Here is a 19,730-nt window from a genome sequence, read left to right as displayed (position 1 = left end):
TCTATGGATGAACAACTTCTTTATTACAATTAGTGCGACGTTTCGGTGTAGATCCTAACACCTTTATCACTTGCTTGATAAAGGTGTTAGGATCTACACCGAAACGCCGCACTAATTGTAATAAAGAAGTTGTTCATCCATAGAACTCGTCCTACTTCCTTACGGTGATTGTTACAAGTTATAGTACCATGTTTCAGCATTAAGCACCATGCTCCAGCAGTACCCTGTAAGATAACACCAGTGTTTCAACCAGGATTTGACCCAAATGTGCCAGCTGAAACATTACTTTTCAAAAACGATGCCAAGTGAATGATGACACAGAATGGTACAAGTGCTGTTTCACGGTTGCCCCTCCTTCCTGTGCTAACTAATAAACACATCTCCCAATTAATTGATCATTTTTCTGTGAAACGCTATTTTCCATAAATGGTACACGTTCCCAGAAATGGCTATTAACGATTACATTTTTGTTCTAAGAATCAAGATGCGAATGTTAAACCTTTAAAGTCAGATGCAAAGTTTTTAGCATTTTGAAAGACGGGTTCTAAACATATTTAGTCAAGATCTACTATATATATATGTAACATTACTGATAGACCTATGCCAATGTTTCCACGAATTTGAGTGAGGGAAGTATGGGTCCTGGCTGATGCACTGTAACATACAAAATGTCTTGTTATTATTCTGATATTGTGAAGAAGTATTCAGACGCTTAACCTAGTTACTGTCAAAACTCAGTGGAATAGGTTATGTGCCCTGGGTGCTTAATGTCAAATATGGCACTTTAAAAAGGGGTTCCCTATTTTTGAATGCCATTCCGTCCTGTCTTATTGAATGTAATTCTGTTGCCAGTTGTGTCTGTGATATATTGCTCAAAACACTGTTCACATAGCAAAGAGGTATTCCAACTGAAAGATTGTTTTAAGTAAGATTTTTAGCATTTTGTTGATTTGTCCATGAATTGTGACTCATCCTTGTCCATGAATTGTGACTGCATTTAGGTCATTACTTCGTATTCATCTTGGAACATTAAAATTAAAATTGCATTTTTTTCATTGTCACAATACTCATAATTATCAAATTGTAATATTTAATGTGTACCGAAATGGGTTGAAGTGTGCAATGGTTTTAATTTTTTAACTGATCCATCAAACTGAAATTCAAGTCAGAACATAACAGCCAGTCATTTTTGAAATGATTGTTTTTGTCTTCCTTTCAGTTTTGTCTTTAGTTTTTATCAGAGAGTGATGTTTTGATGATTGTTTTAGAAGCCATGTACACATGTGGTCATATTAAATGCAGCATGTTATACTGTTAATTCACTTTGTGTTGTGAAGATGGAGAATCAAGAAAGGGATAAGGTCACAAGCCATGTTTATCAGTATTTATTAGAGACACCGAAAGCAGTATTCTGAATGAATATTACAACTATGAAATCTTCTTGTGTTTTTTGTGACAACTATTTTAATCATGTTGACTGTGATGTTTTGTGGGAATTTGTACATACACTATGAATACTCACCCCTGAAACACAGGGGAATACTTTCTTCACATGTACACATAAATGAATCACAAAGTATTTGACCAGTGCAAGTCTTTCACATAACTGAAACAGCTGCTACGGGTCACTCACAGGGGCTGGTTTTGAATTTGTTTGTTTGTTGTTTTACGCCGCACTCAGAAATATCACAGCTATATGACTGCAGTCTGTAAATAATCGAGTCTGGACCAGACAATCCAGTGATTGACATCATGAGCATTGATCCACAGAACTGTGATCGATGACCTGCATCAACCAAGTCAGTGAACCTGACCACCCGATCTCGTTAGTCGCCTTTTACAAGCATAGTCGCCTTTTATGGCAAGCATGGGTTGCTGAAGACCTATTCTACCCCGGATCTTCATGGGTGCCTGGTTTTGGAGGTGAGAATGGGTTTAATGCCGTGATCAAGATCATTGCACTTACATAGTCATAAACAAGACTCAAAAACATTAATGCTGCATCACCCATCCCATGACAACTGTATTAACCGTTTCCCTCTGTGAGGTATCTACTGTTTTAGCGAGTGAGTTGGGTTTAACGCCGCTTTTAACAGTATTCCAGTTATATTACGGCGTGTCAGCTTAATGTGGGAGGAAAGCCTGAAGTGATGCAGGTCTCAGACGTTTACCACTTCGGTGAAACCTACGAGCACGGTTATGGTGCTGACAAACCTAGAAACATAATCGGGGCGAACCGAGATTCGAACCCACGATCATAGGTTTCTGGAGTGCTAAAGGGACGCAACTCTGCACAGCGAATCGCAGCGCCTTATACGACTGGGCCACCCGTGCCCCCATCTACTGTTTTAGGTTAGGCTAGTTATGAATTAGATGAGACAACTTGCAAGCATTAGAAGTATAGTAATGTAATAGAAATTTCTCTGCTTCAAATTTAGCCTGGGTAGGGCAACGTAACCATAACCCTACGTAAATGATTTTTTAATACTTTTATTTCGCTTTTTTAAAAATTTTGAAACAGGGGTTATGGGCAGAAATCTGTAATATTACTATCCTTTAGATGAAAGTTTTACCAATATAACTCAGCTCTTCCCATATTGTCAGCACTAGCAGCTGAATAGCAAACCTCAACTGTGGCTAACTAGCAGAAGTACTTCTGTTCTTGCTTGTTGCTGTTCACTCACCATAAATGTGTGACCAGGGTGCTGGTGAAAGGTTTTGCATTTGTATATTAAAATATTAAAATGCAAATATTGCCATGAAAGTACCAACACTTGCATACTCATGATGTTCTCCATCTGTTCCTATAGCGTTGCAATACTTTCTCATTACTACATCTGAGGTTTACCACATTTTAATTGTTGAACTTGCATCATCATCATCACAACACACATGCATGGACTGTATCAAGTTTACTGTACACATTTTTATTACAATCTTACAGAATGAACAATGTTACATTGTCAGATGAATCACACATGATCGATAGCACCTTGCCATTTTATGGAGCAAATTGTCGGCGCGAGTCTTGAAACAAGAAAATAAGGTATTTACATAACAAAACCATTAAAACGCAATGCTGTGTAACACAGGGATATATCATCATTCAACAAAAGAACTTGCAGTCCTACCTAACAGCATCAATACTTCAAACAGTTAACAAAGGTCTGCAATTACAGATTGTCATAATTTCACTCTTGGCCTTCGGATCCCTGTGGTGTTTCATTACAATCACATCAGAGTGGATATATGTGTTGTGTCTCAATGCTTCAACGCTACAAGAAGCTTATTTGGAAGCTCAGGGCTTTCATTTGATGCCAAATAATACATCAGATATGCATAAAAACTAAGAACAGACCTGGGTTTGACCTCAACATAAAACGTTGAGAATGGGACACAATGGTTAACAGAGCAAGTCTTGGGAAATGTATGGCTGTTTGAAACATAAAAGCTAATCAATATTGTAGATTGCATGTTATACATTACTGACATTTCCATCTTAGCAAGACATACACACAAAGTTCAGAGTGTCCATAGTTGGTTGTCTTGTAGCATTGAAATCCCCGTCATAATAGGCATAAGGCTTCTTATCATACCTCCATGTCAGAATGATGAGATCTGATTGGTCCACGTGATCTTGATAAAATACCCTTAGAGGGTAATAAATTCTCAGCAGGGGAATACATCTCTTATACTCCACCATGAGCACTACAGGCTGCACGTGCATTTCTGAGAAGCAGAATAAATCCTTTATACCCCGCTTCAAAGAAAACAGCTGCACGCATTCTCTGAGCCAATAGATGTCACATAATATAGCGCAAGCTAACCACAGCTCAATCGAGCGACTGTTTTCAATCAATTTGGAATATATTTGAATTATTTTACGTCATATTAAAACATGGTAAGGAAATTTTGTTGTAGCAGGATCACAAGGGATACATGGGGATTTTATGTGTCTCTCGTTAGGTTTATACCACTTGCCTTCAGCTCGAGGTATAAAACCTAATGCGGGGCACATAAAATCTCATGATTCAGCTACAACATATATTAGCATTTGCAATTATGACATCACTGCACAATTCTTAGAAATCTAGTGAAGTGTGCCAAATGTAGCAAGCATAGGGGCCCCTATGGTCATGCCAATGTTCATAGTATTACTATGTCTGCAGGGCTTAAAAATAAATAGACCCATGGAAATTCCTGAATGGATGACATAATTTGCACTGGTCGCTCCATGGAATGCATAAAAAGTATGACTACTTGAATTATGAACACCAATTTAAAAAATACTATGTATTTTGTTATTGGTATGACCCAGGTACCCCAGTCTTATTCCTGGAACTCCCTAAATCCTCACCGAGTCTGTAGAAGGATCCAGATAAATCCCTGGAATGTGAATGTTTCCAGTAATACACATTGATCACCATCTTCCTGAGGCAAGAGAGTTAACTGACTTTAAAAGTCCAGTTTCCACCCTTGCCGAACTAGGCTGGAATTACTGGGTTCGATCGTAGCGCCACCAGTGGCTTTTACCAGTTAAATTCCTTCTAAGCCTCTCCTATGGACCAATCAGATTCCACCTCTCGTATCACTTGCGTTTGCTTCACACAAAATGGTGGCGCCCAGTCAGGACGATCTGATCGATAATCAAGATCTATAATGTGATAAAACGTGCCTTACATCGCAAAATGCATCAATTCATGGGAGCACCTTGATTAAAAACATGAAAAGATTTGGAAAATATCTGCTGAAAACGAGTTGGCAGTGCACATGTTTTGCAAATTCTGCAACCGACCGAAATCTGCACGACAGTTTACGAACCGGATTTCGATTACGGGGCGCGATTTTGATTGGACTATGCATAGACTCGTTAGTCCAGCCAAAATGTAACTCCATAATACCAGCCTAGTTCGGCAAGGGTGGAAACTGGACTTTTATAGTCAGTGAACTCACTTGCCTCGGGAAGATGATTGATCACCTGCTGACTTGCCAGTTGTCAGGGGAACAGCACTTGGTTGTTAGACAACACTTTCAAATTTTTCAGTTGACAACCAACCAAATACTAAACAATGACATTAATTGACCTGCAAGTGTTTGGCCACTGCAATAAACTAATAAGAAAACAGACACTTCTTTATAAGAAATCAATTCATTTTCTGGTGTAGTAGTAAAATCTTTCAGTTCAAACAGACAGTTTATTTTCTTGGTCAACCAATGCCAGGCCAAACGATAAACAAACTGTGCTGCTCATGCTCATTCTGTAGTAAATAATCTCTGAACCAAATAATATTCACGAAACAAAAGAGAGCAAAGCTGAATTCAAATTCTGATTCTAAACTGAGACAAAAGTTGATCACCAAAGTAAACATAACACTAAGAAATTTGAAGAAAACAAAACATTCAATTGTACCCCAAGAACTAGTAAATGAATTGTATCGTACCTGTGAACCCATAATATTCACAATACTGAACATGCTTATAGGAAAGTGAGTGAGTGAGTATGGTTTTACGCCGCTTTTAGCAATATTCCAGCAATATCACGGCAGGGGACACCAGAAATGAGCTTCGCTTATAGGAAAGAGTAACAGGTGTGTGATATACAGGACAAATAGCTGTGTGATAAACAGGATATAGAGACACGATAGGTGTGATATACATGATGTAGAGACATGATAGGTGTGTGATAAACAGGATATAGAGACACGATAGGTGTGATATACATGATGTAGAGACATGATAGGTGTGTGATATACAGGATATAGAGACATGATAGGTGTGATATACATGATGTAGAGACATGATAGGTGTGTGATAAACAGGATATAGAGACATGATAGGTGTGATATACATGATGTAGAGACATGATAGGTGTGTGATAAACAGGATATAGAGACATGATAGGTGTGATATACATGATGTAGAGACATGATAGGTGTGTGATAAACAGGATATAGAGACATGATAGGTGTGATATACATGATGTAGAGACACGATAGGTGTGTGATAAACAGGATATAGAGACATGATAGGTGTGATATACATGATGTAGAGACACGATAGGTGTGTGATAAACAGGATATAGAGACATGATAGGTGTGTGATAAACAGGATACAGACACGATAGGTGTGTGATAACGCGGATATAGAGACACGATAGGTTTGTGATAATCCGGATATAGAGACATGATAGGTGTGTGATAATCCGGATATAGAGACATGATAGGTGTGTGATAATCCGAATATAGACACGTTAGGTGTGTGATAAACCGGATATAGAGACATGATAGGTGTGTGATAAACCGGATATAGAGACATGATAGGTGTGTGATAACCTGGATATAGAGACATGATGGTGTGTGATAACCCAGATATAGAGACACGATAGGTGTGTGATAAACCGGATATGGAGACACGATAGGTGTGTGATAAACACTGTGGTTACAATACCAGCTGTTGTTTCATAGTCACTATCAACGCCTGCATATTTGCTGAAACCGACTTAAAATATGATTGCAAGATGAACATGACAGAAACTGTTTAATATATTGGAAAGCATCTATCATAAAGGAAGACATAATATCGTAAAGGAGGTAGGATAAGGGCACTTTTTGGTCTATAACAATGTTATATTTTAAAGTTGCTGAAAACTTTGAAACAATGGTATGAAATTTTATCACACATGTTCGAACAGCTGACAACTCGCCTTTTTCTTTCTTACACTTGCATGTTCTGGACAGCTGACCTGGTCAAATACACAAATATGGCTAAAACGAGAGCAAGACATGGCAAAGTACATGCAAGTCTGTGACCCAAGATTACTTTTTTACCATGACTAATGTTTTCCTGCACATCTATGAAAATCACCTTAGGTCAAAGATTTGCTCATGGAAGCCTCTAAAATCAGCCTCAGTAACACATTTTATCCCCATATGAAATGACTGTTGTGAAGCAAACATGCAGTTGTTTCACTGAACAAAGTTTAGTTCTCATTCATGTGAACATACCTGATACACTTTCATAAAAAATTCTCAAGTTTTCCTCAATTTTAAAATCATGTATCTTCTGGTCCAAAAAGGCCCTTATTCTACCCTGTCCTTTCAAAAAGGATGCATATTGTCCCAAAACTATAATGAAAATACAGCAAAGAAGTTCTGTAGCTCACCAAAATTTCAAGCTTTTTAAACATTACTGTATTTACCAAAATAAGTGCCTTGGGGGGCTTATAAAATTGACAAAGGAGTGTGTTTTTTAAAACCAAAACTAACAAGCTCAATTTATGCTCAGCGAGTGAGTTGGGTTTAACGCCGCTTTTAACAGTATTAAAAAGGGAGGATAGCCCGAAGTGATGCAGGTCTCAGACATTTACCACTTTGGTGAAACATACGAGCACGGGTATGGTGCTGACAAACCTAGAAACATAATCGGGGCGAACCGAGATTCGAACCCACAATCATAGGTTTCTGGCATGCCCAAGGGACACAAATCTGCACAGCAACTGGGCCACCCATGCCCCACAATTTATCTTCAGAGATCGAATGGTAGTGAACAAACTTAGGTCCAACGTCACCAAAACTTAAAAAACTTTTTCGATAATAGTCATCAGGCGATTATATATCCTTCTTCACCTTCAGAAATCTGAAGAAAATACGGACTATCACAGAACTATTTACTGTTAGTAGGCAGCACCTATAGATTACTCACAGATGGGTCTAGAAGTTGGTTGGGGGCACTTATTGGAACGGTGTCAAATATGGAGAAAACGGTATCCATCAATACAAGAATTATTCAACATTACTTCCACGAGGGCTACAACAAATACTCAGCCATTTCCAAATAATAAATATACTGACTGTACACAAAACTACATTGATGAAAGCACACAATATAGAAGCTGTGTAGTCGTTCAAAGCCAACTGCCATTCCGCAGGGAGTGGGAACAATCTCGTTGAAATATGTGAGAAACTTGCACAGCATTGTAAAAACATCATTGTCAACAAATATTGTGAATATTTGGACATCCTTCTGAAAATGTCAGCTCAGGAAACCCAATAGTATCACTCAGACATATCAGGAGAAAAAAGGAATATAACCGAAATATATTCAGTCACTTTCGTATTATAACACCGGTTCTAATACATGTACTTTTTCTAGGTAAAAAGATGCAATGTTTAATCTATTAAACTCTGCTCCATGAAAGACTGGACAACCTTCTCTATACATCTGCCATGGATATTTCTATATACGAAATGCCAGTGGCAACAAAAACTGTAAAAAACAATAATGTCCAAAATTCATTTACAGGGCTTTTTAAATCTTGTTAATGTTGTTACATTCTTAAATTTACATGTATTTCTGCATGTATGCAATGCAATAATGTAAAACTTAGTTTTTAAACCTTTCGTTTTCAATATAAAAAAAGAAGCGGTACCTTGAAGTAAACACAAAGAGAATAAACGACGACATCTGTCTACACACACACATCTAGCCTGTGTTTCAAGATGAATGAATACAAAATTTTGCTTTGTTTCATAATACACAAAACACCTCTCACTGAAAGCTAGAGTCAATTATATCTTGTGTCAATGAAGTCGGAGCATTTGGCTAAATGCCACATCAGCAGTTCTTGCAGACAATCCACCCAGTGGAGAAATGAAAACAAATGTGACCATCAGGAACCCTGGGTCAAACCAAAAATCTAAACTGGTTCCATTACACCATAGTTACCATGGTTACATGGATAATTTAACTGAGGCTAGTTGGCAAGCAATTATATTTTTCTACACATCTTTTAAAAAAAGAAGTCTTGTGCGGTACAACTACATTACCATGGACCTAATTAAAGTTGAAAAAAATAAAAACTGGTTCTCAGAATAAAACTTTCTGACTTTTGTCACAACCACTGGAGCTTCCAGAGGTTCAGCGTTCCCTCGTAGGTCTAACCGCAGATTGCAAATGATCTTGATGCCCATGTGTTTCCCTGATGCACGAGGCCTGAGAACCCAATGGCTTTATTTCCTTATAATTATTCCCACCCAAAATCTGAGTCAGTATCAGAACTTCTAGTTTTCGTCCATGAAACAAAGTAAGCTGATGATTTTACTGTCCGAGAGCCACAGACTTGGCTGGCCTACAAGTTCAAGAACGTCATCGATGTGCATATTACCATGACAACTGTAATGATCATCACTTCACTGAATGGTTCAACTATCAATGTTTCTAAAACTTCCTGACTAATTATGAATACGATGACCTGTTTGATCTCGATGAGTTATCAGTATCAGCAAAGCCGAGCCATGTCTCGGACGGACTGTCAGTCAAGTCTATCACAACGCCTACACTGCCATGCCCTGTTGTAATCCGGCGGTAAGGCACAGTCTCGGGGTACTCCCCATCCTTGAATGGACTCCCCACGGCAATCTGTGCTGAATAGGACACCTTACCGTCCGAAACGTTTCGTTGGTTCTCGGTCACATACACAGGTTCGACTATCAGGCAGTCACTTTCGTTCTCACCAGTATCACTCACATTGGAGGACAAGGTGATGACTGAGTTGGCTGCTGATGAAATACTCTCAGCATCATTCTCACGGAATCTTTTACCCAAACAGGGCGACTTGGATCGATTATCATGAGAAGTAAAGGCACATTCTAGCGACCTTCTTGAATGTCTGGTTGTGTTTGAATTACGTGACATGATGTCAATAGAGTCAATATAATCTTGGCTGCAACTATTTTTGCTATCAACAGACATGCTGCGTGTAATTCGACTGCCCCCTGTCTGAGAATCCTCCTCCCAAACAGAATACAGAATAGGTGGAGCATCCTCACATTTTACATCTTCTCCCTTGATTTTGTCCGTCTGCTGTTTGACCGAGTTAGCTTTCACATTCAGCATGTACGGTCGGGTTGGAGGCGTGCATCGGATGGTTATTTCATCATCTATTGGAACAAGTTGAGGGGGCGACTCCTCTTTGACCTTCCCTCCGTCTGGCGGTGGTGTCTGGGATGTGGAGGGTTGAAGGTCATCCGAATCACCCACCTCCAGATGAAGACTCCATTTGGATATATCCTCACTGTCATCCTTCTCCACTTCTTTGTAGATTTTGATCTTCTTCCCTTTCCATTTGATGGTCACTGTCTTCTTGGTGGAGTCCTCGTGTACTTCATCCACTGCACAGATCTCACTGTCACTGTCCGATGTCTGCGACACATCGTCACTATCATCCATGTAATTGAGCAAGGATGCAGAGTTGGACGACTCTGTTTCTGTTGTACCCCACTTCCTCACCTCCGTGTCTGTCACTGTCGACAGAGTTACATAATTAGAATACTTTCCCCTTGTGCTAGGAATACTCGACGAACGTGAATCACTGCTCATGGTGCCAATATGTCTTCCCATTCGCTTAGTCCGGGATCGAGATGACCGTTGCAAACTGAGTCGTCTTTTCTTCATGGCAGGAGTTTCTGAGGATGAGGCCTCTTCATCACTCCCCAAACCCTCCACGTCCACCTCAGCGTCTGTTCCTTCCTGCTGCATGACCACAACATCTCCACGTTGCTCTCCCCTTGACCGCCGCACTGACCGCAGAGAACCAAGGGAGGGCGCGCCGGCTTTAGATTTAGGTGTTGGCTGTTTAGAATTGGGTGTATTCTGGTTGGATTTTTGTGTGACAAGTTCAGCAACCCTCACTTCCAAAAGGTGTTGAAGTTCGGCTTGGGTTCTGTTCCGTACACGAGGTGGGCTCTTTTTTCCACGTTTTTTCACTCCTGTGATGGAAACAGAGGAAGATGTCAACAACTGAACATAGTGAATGAATGGTTATTGCTATTCAAGGCTAAAAACACTGACGGTAACTTCTCATTTCAAAACATGGTGAGGGAAATAAAGTAAGTACAAGAATGAGAACATATTGGTTCAAACAATTGAAAATGCTTTTATGTGTTACTTATGACTGTGTTCATCTCGATATACACGATAAGGCTAAAAGAATAGTCTTGGTTCTCAGGCACCTCCCGCATCATCATAAAGTCTGCCACACGTTTTGTTATTATTTCCATTTAGAAAAAAAAAAAAAATCCAAAAAAAAATCCATTTTCAAGTCCAATAGTCATGATAGTAGTCAAATGCTGCATTCCAGTATTTGACTCATCAAGGAATACATTTATGTAGGGCAGGCCTTTCCCAGGTTGATTGTACACAACTGTTTATTTGGTCACACAACTGTTATTTTGTTACATACTAGTTTGAACAAAAAATCAAATAAAAAAAAAATCAATAAAAAAAAAATCACATACCGCTTGCACTATATTTTCGAAAGCCATTGCCTGAGAGCAATTCTTTTATTCTTTTAGGCCTAAAAGGTCCCTCATGTTACCTTGTTTTTACATTAGAGATAAGATTACCTCCAGTATAATGCTGGTCAATGAAGGGCATATAAAAGACATTCCATAACCACTCCAGTGAACATGTTTTGAAACTTACTTTTCTTCTCGATCTCTGCACACTCTCCACAGGCGTAGTCTTTGCGTATAAGTTCCAGGCCCCGACAGGCGGCATGGCTGCCCTTGGAGCCACAGTACTCACAGACTATGATCTCCCACTTCCTGTAACCAGGAAAACCAGCACATCAGGACACATATTACTTCTTGGTATCATTGTATCAAATGATATTTAGACCAAGATCTTATCTCATCGTGGGCAAGTTGTAAGTAATTGGGTACAATGAAACAAACCACATGACCACTCACTGTAACCAACAAATCCTGTATTGTTAGTTTGTTGTTTAACGGCGCACTCAGCAATATTACAGGTAAATGACAGTGGTCTGTTAATAATCGAGTCTGGGCCAGACAATCCAGAGATTGACATCATGAGCATCGATCCACACAATTGGGATACAATGACATGCATCAACCAATTCAGCTAGTCTGACGACACGATACCATTTGTTGCCTCTTACAACAAGCTTAGTCATCTTTTACGACACACATGGGTTGCTGAAGACCTATTCTATCTTTACAGGTCAGATCCTTAATTGAGTCACTAAGACAAGCAGGAGTTAAATGAACCTATTCCGTCTCAGAAGCCATAGTGGGGAAGGGGAATAATTCCAATTTCTATAAAATAACACATCTGGAGTGAAAATGCCTTGATGCCATGCTCTGGGATGAACACTGGAAAGTATGATTTCACCCATCTTCCCGAGGCAAGAGTGTCCACTAGACTTTTTTTTATGAAAGTCTTGTTTCCATCCTTGCCACATCAAGCCCTCTTTTCTGTGCTAAATATGATTGGACTATTGCACATATCGATAGTCCAGTCAGAGAACGTTTCACAAAATTAACATCCACGACTGGCACACCTATGTATGAAAGTGATTTTACCGCTGCATGTTCTTGTTGACATGATTGCCTATGTTTTTGTCTTAGGGTTGAAATCGCGAATGTTTTCTTTATTTCATTGACTAGGTCAGTGCCTATGGTAGGCGCCATCTTTGTGAAGCTATACTAGATAAGAACAGTGATCTGATGGGATATCGTGTTTTCATTACAAGGGGCAGAGGTGCCAGAGTCGAACCAAGAAAGGTGGCCATGATGTGGCAAGGGTAGAAACTAGGCTTTGATATAGGCTAGTGGACACGCTTTCTTCAGGAAGATGGATTTCTCCAGAGTAACCTACGTGTCATCTTGGTCATAATCTCGGCCTTGCAGACACTTGCACTTGGCGGCATCACAGTGGGAGTATCTCTCATACAGATCTTGGTAGGCATTTGGCTCTCGCTCCCATGATGCATCTCTGGAAGCAAAGTCAAGAAGGTAAATTTTTAATCCCCATGCATTATGCATAATTCTATTTGATAGCTTTCTTTTTATCAGTAGACTTGTGCTATGTATGCAAGGAGAGCAACAGGGTTAGACATGGCATAACAAAGAAGCTAGTTCCGAAAGTATGACGTGACTACTTGTTTGGAAACAAAATCTAGTTCTGTAACGCACAAAACAAACGAGTTATGGACCAGTTGGATGGCCCATGAGTAACATGTAACAAAGATCACACAGAGAAGTTGGAAATCCTGGTGTACATAGTCCAAAATTTGATTCCACTAATATTTGTCTTCAATAGCCATGATAACATTATGAATTAGGTGCTTGTCCATGTGCTTTACAAGTCCAGTATCATGTCAGTTAAGTGGCTGACATCCCCCCCAGATATTAATGACTGCGCCAGTCCTTGTTTTATCCCCTCAATGACAAATGCTATGTAGGGTAGTAAGTGCCATCTTCTAATGGTATGACGCAGCCAGGTGATCGAACCACTGACCTTCACCTTCCCATCTCCGGGCAGAGGCTCTATCCATTAGGCCACGGATATACATGTTTACCCAGGACACCAGGACCAACAGCCTTTGAATTCACCGTTAAAGCCAAATTCACAACAATCAAACAACTCTTGAACAATCAAACAACATACAATCCAAAGTATACATTCACTCCGTGGCACCACCAAGAAAAGAAGACACTTACTGATCAGGGATGTATATGCCACAATGAAGCATCTCCGACTGGAACAAGTCCTTGCTGTTGCACAGCGGGCACTTGAAGAAATACAGACCAGCAGACATAGCATATCTCTGAAACATCAAATAAGGAGTGAGTGAGTGAGTGAGTTGGGTTTAACGCCGCTTTTAACAGTATTCCAGTTATATCACGGCGTCTCAGCTTAATGTGGGAGGAAAGCCCAAAGTGATGCAGGTCTCAGACGTTTACTACTTCGGTGAAACCCACGAGCACGGGTATGGTGCTGACAAACCTTGAAACATAATCGGGGCGAACCGGGATTCTAACCCACAACCATAGGTTTCTGGCGTGACCAAGGCACGCAACTCTGCACAGCAAATCGCGGCACTTTAGATGACTGGGCCACCCGTGCCCCCCATCAAATAAGGATGGTGAAAAGGACGTACGGATATCGTTCTCACATTCCTGCTCCATCCTATCCGATGTCTATCAATATCAGTGTTAGAATTTGGCACTAGTCCTGTAGTCCTTGCCAAACTGCCCAATGGTAAAGGTATCATAAGGACTAGTAGAAAATTGCCATTTTTAAGGATTTTGCTATATGTTATCATTATAAGGACTAGTGGACGAAAACTGTTAGTTTCTAACGCTGTAATATACAGCAATAATAAGGCATCTCTAGCGCATCATGAGACAACAATGAAGATGAATCAGAATGATTCTTATGCCAGTAGATAACCACCCCTTGATTCTGAATATCTGACTGAAACCTGACACATTTGGGTCCAAATCTAAAGGCGTAACCATGCTTATTCAAGCTCTGCATTCTTGTGTCTTGCAGTGCCATAAGCAGATTTGCCTACACTTGACAAAAACATAGTTACAGGTAGTGTTTGCATTGGCCTTAACAATAAGGGGATCCCCTTGGAAACGTTAGCCATGAGCACTGCAGGTGCTAAGCTATCTAAGGGGGTTTGGGTGCATGCCCCTTCACCTCCCAAAGAATTTTTATTAAATGTAGACCTAAAATGGTGCATTTTAAGCCAATCTGAGCATAAATAGAGTGTCTGGCTGCAATCTTGAAGTGTCTGTTTTTATGTGTGTAACACACTGACTTTTGGCACATGAGAGAAACTCGAAACTAAACAACATAAGTCATGCATAAAGAAAACTTTTTACAAAATGAAAAGCATGTATGGGGATGCGTGTAGGTTTGTTTTTTTTGCATCCCAGTTTTTTCTGGGTCTATTTTGGGATACTGGACACTAAACGTAAACTCTGTTCAGGTCTCCATAGTAAGTTTGCCCTCACTCACACAAAGATGGACCTTTATCAAAATTTGAAATGCACACAGAAGACTGAACATACTTAAACTTAACACGAGTCATCAGGGAATGACATATCCCCCTGGTCTCCTGCAATTCGGAATTGGCGTTTGGCAACTTATACCCCACTTTTAGTTCATTGCTATTGGAACAAAAACAAACACTGCTGTTCAGTATTTTTAAATACACGAATCATCAAAAGGCACCAGTTCACCATTAGACTGATCTGTATTGCAAGGTTCATCAAGAAATATTCAACTGCTCCAAAAACAGAAAAAGGATGGTGGACAGATAGAGGGACATGCTGTCACTATATCCCTCCCGTTTTTCAATCCGGGGGCATAATAATGAGACAAGTCTATTCATTATTATAATTATCACTTACGCAACAGATGTGACAACTACTAAGAGCCAGAGTGAGTGAGTGAGTATGATTTTACGCCGCTTTTAGCAATATTCCAGCAATATCACGGCGGGGGACACCAGAAATGGGCTTCACACATTGTACCCATGTCAGGAATCGAACCTGGGTCTTCGGCGTGACGAGCAAACGCTTTAACCACTAGGCTACCTGACCGCCCCTCTAAGAGCCAGAATCGTCTACTGTACCTGTATGCAGGAGCGGTGAAACCAGGAGTTCTTGCAGCAGGGTGCCCTCATGGTCTCGTGGGAGGAGCGGGCTACGACAGCGTACATGCAGATGCTGCACACAGTGTTCGCTGTCCCTACAAACGCCAGGCGGTCGCTGATCTGCACAGTCTGGCGCGGCCGGTGATCAGGACAGTAGGACCTACAAAAAACATGAAACACACAATGTATATAATCATAGGTTAAACTTTGAATATTAGTCTCTTATTTCAAAAACTTAATCCAAAGGGTTTACAATATTAATCTTATCAAGCCACATATTTACAAAAAGTTCACCCTCCATGAGTATATTTTTACACCATCATTAGTAATTCCAGTAATTCAGTGTTCCCTCAATGACAGTGGAGACACATTGTACCTTGAGAGGAATCGAACTCGGCATCACAAGCCAACGCTAGCCAGCGGTCTGTAAATAATCAGGTCTGCACCAGAAAATCCAGTGATTGATGTCATGAGCATCGATCTACACAATTGGGATACGATGACATGCATCAACCAAGTGAGTTGAGAGCAAGTCTGACCACCTGATCCTGTTAGTTGTCTTTTGCGACAAGCATAGTCACCTCTTACGGCAAGCATGACTTGCTGAAGACCTATTCTACCCCGGATCTTCATAGGTCATGAAGTTATAGCACTGTGTGGCATCAGTGGAAAGTTGCATGATTGGTTGGTTTGTTGTTTAACGCCGCACTCAGCAATATTCCAGCTATATGACGGCGGTCTGTAAATAATCAAGTCTGGACCAGACAATCCAGTGATTGATATCATGAGCATCGATCCACGCAATTGGGATCGATGACATGTATCAACCAAGTCAGCGAGCCTGACCATCCGATCCCGTTAGCCGCCTTTTACAACAAGCATAGTTGCCTTTTACGGCAAGCATGGGTTGCTGAAGGCCTATTCTACCCCGGAATCTTCACGGGTCTAATGAAGGAAACTGAGGCTCTCCACAGTGACAAGGGGTGATAAGGGTCTCCAAGGTGACATGTCCCTACCTGAAGGAGTCGTAGAACTGATGCAGTGATCCCTTCTTGCGGCCACAAGTCAGGTGGAATGCCTTGCGACATGATGTGACCACGCAGCCGATAGTTGCCCCCCTCTCCTTGCAGTAGGTGCAGCGCTATGTGAAGAAAAAGCTTCACAATCATTTGGGGTTAGATGATCTCACTGTTTATAATCGCGCTGAAAAAACACATAGGATAACTGACATAATAAATATGAGCTATCAGTAATTTTTGGCATTTCTCGTGTGCTGGCAGGTGAAGATGTCATTTGTTTCCAAAACAACTGATTTGACTTAATTTTTAATTCCAATTTGGGAATATTTACTGACAAACTGAAAAAAGGGTCTAGACAAATCCCTGTGCATATATACGAAATATCCCCCGCCCCCCCCCTCCCTTCAACACACAAAATACAACTGAGAAACAATAATAAAAACACTATCATGAATATCAAGCTTGTGAAACTACTTTCTTAGTTGAAGAGACGTCTTTTTCAGCCCCAAATCACTAACGGCTTATTATCATCTGCTGGGGTCTCTTACCAGCCTATTGCCTCTCTTGAGCTCGCGTCGAATGTCTCCTGGCATGAAGCCAAAGATTCCTTGTGTTTCTGTCTTGCCACTCTGGCTGAGGCCACTCGCAAACAGCTGCAATGTATAGGAATATAACTCTCAACAGTATTTCAAGTTGGCTACCATGAAAAATCACTGACACCTCAGTGGCCCTCTAGGTAATATTCAAACTTCTTGATAATTTTTTTTTCACAAATAAATACAGAATCGAGCACTTTTCAGCATGTCTATCAGCAGTTAGCTTACCATGCAGAAGTAGTGGACAGTGAAACCACATTTCTTAATGACCTTCCCATAATCCTCTTCACAGTCTTCAGTCGAACGACAAAAGACACAAGTATTCTGTGGCACTGAAACAGATAACGATGACCATTGATCCCCAGTGAGGTTTACCTTTTATGAGGCATTAAATATACAACATTTAAACAAAAAATATACTGCCAAACAAGTAACTGCATGAATGACAACATTTCTTGAACTCACGTTCGGGAGGATTGCCAGTAACTGATCTCTTCCTCTTCTTCTTTGGGTATGTCATGTTTAAGTGAGACATCTGGAAAAGAAACAAATCTATGTTCACAAATCTGAAATCAAACGTCTTCAGCAACAACATCAATACAGGTCATAGTTCGAGAGACCTGTGAAGATTCCGGGGTAGAATAGGTCTGAGCAACCCATTCTTGCCTTAAAAAGGTGACTGTGCTTGTCGTAAAAGGCAACTAACAGGATTGGGTGGTCAGGCTTGCTTGGTTCATGCATGTCATCATATCCCCTTTGCAAGGATTGATGCTCATGATGTCAATCATTGGATTGTGTGGTCCAGACTTGATTTTTTACAGACCGCTGTTATATAGCTTGAATATTGCTGAGTGCGGCGTTAAACAACAAACATAGCTTGGGAGGGTGATAGCTATAGTGTTGCATTCTCAATCATGCAGTGTATCATATCGCCACTCTATTAGGATATATCCCCTGGGTCCATTCACTATGGACTAAGTTACAGTAATTCAGTTATTAAGATGAAAAAATGTTACATGATATTATTACAATCATATATCCACAAACAGGGCAATTTAGGTTAAATGTAAAAGCTCTGAAAATTAGTTAACTTACTGTTTTTAAATCACACGTCTTTTTATCAAACGAACATGATAAATGGCAAATAAATATATATACAAAGTGCAAACATCTTGTTAGCCTGCATTTGTTACATGGAAGATTGAGTAAGAGTGAGTTTGGTTTAACATCGCTTTTAACAGTATTCCAGTTATATCACTGCATGTCAGCTAAATGTGGGAGGAAAGCCCGAAGTGATGCAGGTCTCAGACATTTACTACTTCGGTGAAACCCATGAGCACGGGTATGGTGCTGACAAACCTAGAAACATAATCGGGGCAAAACAGGATTCAAACCAAGAATCATAGGTTTCTGGCTTAGACAAGGGATGCATCTCTGTACAGCGAATTGCACACCTTAGATGACTGGGCCACCCGTGCCCACCGATATGAAAGATTGAACCATAGCCGAAAGGTTGACAACCAGTGATGACAACTGCTAGACACTTTGAGGAATGACCAGTGGTTGTTTGTTGTTTAACGCTGCACCAAGCAATATTCAAGCTAAAAGATGCTGGTCTGTAAATAATCAAGTCGGGAACAGACAATCTAATGATCGACATGATGAGCATTAATCTACACACGTGGGATACGATGATATGCATCAACCAAGTCATCTGACTACCCAATCCCGTTAGTCGCATCTAACGACAAGCAAGGGTTGCTGAAGATCAAATGTAACCTGGTTCTTCACATGTCAAATAACCAGTGATCAAAACTGACCAATACTAAACCTAAACAGGTAGACTTACTGTGCGGACAGTTCGGAACACTTTGCGTGACAACGTATGACATTATGATTTGTCTGATAAATGACGGGTGGCGCCTCTGATTTCAACATCCCCCCTCAACCCGCACATGGTAGAATGTCAAATGCATTAGAAGATGCACCTAGAACTCACTTCAATCCATAATAAAATTAGATTTGTGTTTTAAGTGATAACGAAGATGATCATGTTTAAAATGATAATCTTTGTCTTATCCTGGAGCTCTTCCTTCAGTTTAGGGCGCAATATGTGTCATAACATACATGCCAATGTTACACAGGACGTTGAAATCGAAATACTGACACGTGTCTGCTGATGATTAGTTTCAAATCCGTTAGCATCTGGTGTGTGACAGTTTGTCAATCTTACTCTTAGTGCAAAAATCACAACATTTCACACTCACGGTCCAATGTCATTGGACATTTGACAGAGAAATAATCTACACGCGAATAATCCGGTGAATACTAAGAAATGGCCCGATGACCATACAATGTGATAAATATTTTCATACCACAGTCTATTCGGAAAGTAAAATGCATGATGCATGATCACGGTCCACAATGAAACATCATTTGACATGAGCAGAACAAACAACGATGTCCACTTTCTGCTAGAACAATAATACAAGCTTCCTAAGTTAGTAATTCATCGTTCCGTTTGCTAATGACAAATGATTACAAAATACTACACCTTTTCTAATTGTTATTTTGCCAGCATTCACCACATTAATTTTGAAACCGCCAAGTTGTCACGTGATACACCGAAGCAATTTACGTGAC

At 40.3% G+C, this 19,730-nt stretch overlaps 1 protein-coding gene across 1 annotated transcript; it reads right to left on the bottom strand.

Annotated features, from left to right (window-relative positions):
- Positions 1-2,926: 2,926 nt before the first annotated feature.
- Positions 2,927-19,709, bottom strand: LOC139442973 (serine-rich adhesin for platelets-like). Its single transcript, XM_071223898.1, has 10 exons — positions 19,642-19,709; positions 17,553-17,622; positions 17,316-17,419; positions 17,040-17,144; positions 16,489-16,613; positions 15,452-15,632; positions 13,524-13,630; positions 12,679-12,795; positions 11,482-11,603; positions 2,927-10,766 (listed from the first exon to the last, which is right to left on the bottom strand). Exons 2-10 carry the CDS (start codon positions 17,620-17,622, stop codon positions 9,235-9,237), a joined length of 2,463 nt encoding a protein of 820 aa, XP_071079999.1. The 5' UTR covers positions 19,642-19,709; the 3' UTR covers positions 2,927-9,234.
- Positions 19,710-19,730: the final 21 nt, after the last annotated feature.

This window comes from Haliotis cracherodii, unplaced genomic scaffold, assembly GCF_022045235.1.
Source record: "Haliotis cracherodii isolate W230 unplaced genomic scaffold, xgHalCrac1.p SCAF_5, whole genome shotgun sequence".
Classification (NCBI taxonomy): Eukaryota; Metazoa; Mollusca; class Gastropoda; order Lepetellida; family Haliotidae; genus Haliotis; species Haliotis cracherodii.
This window is presented reverse-complemented; position numbering and strand designations above follow the sequence as displayed.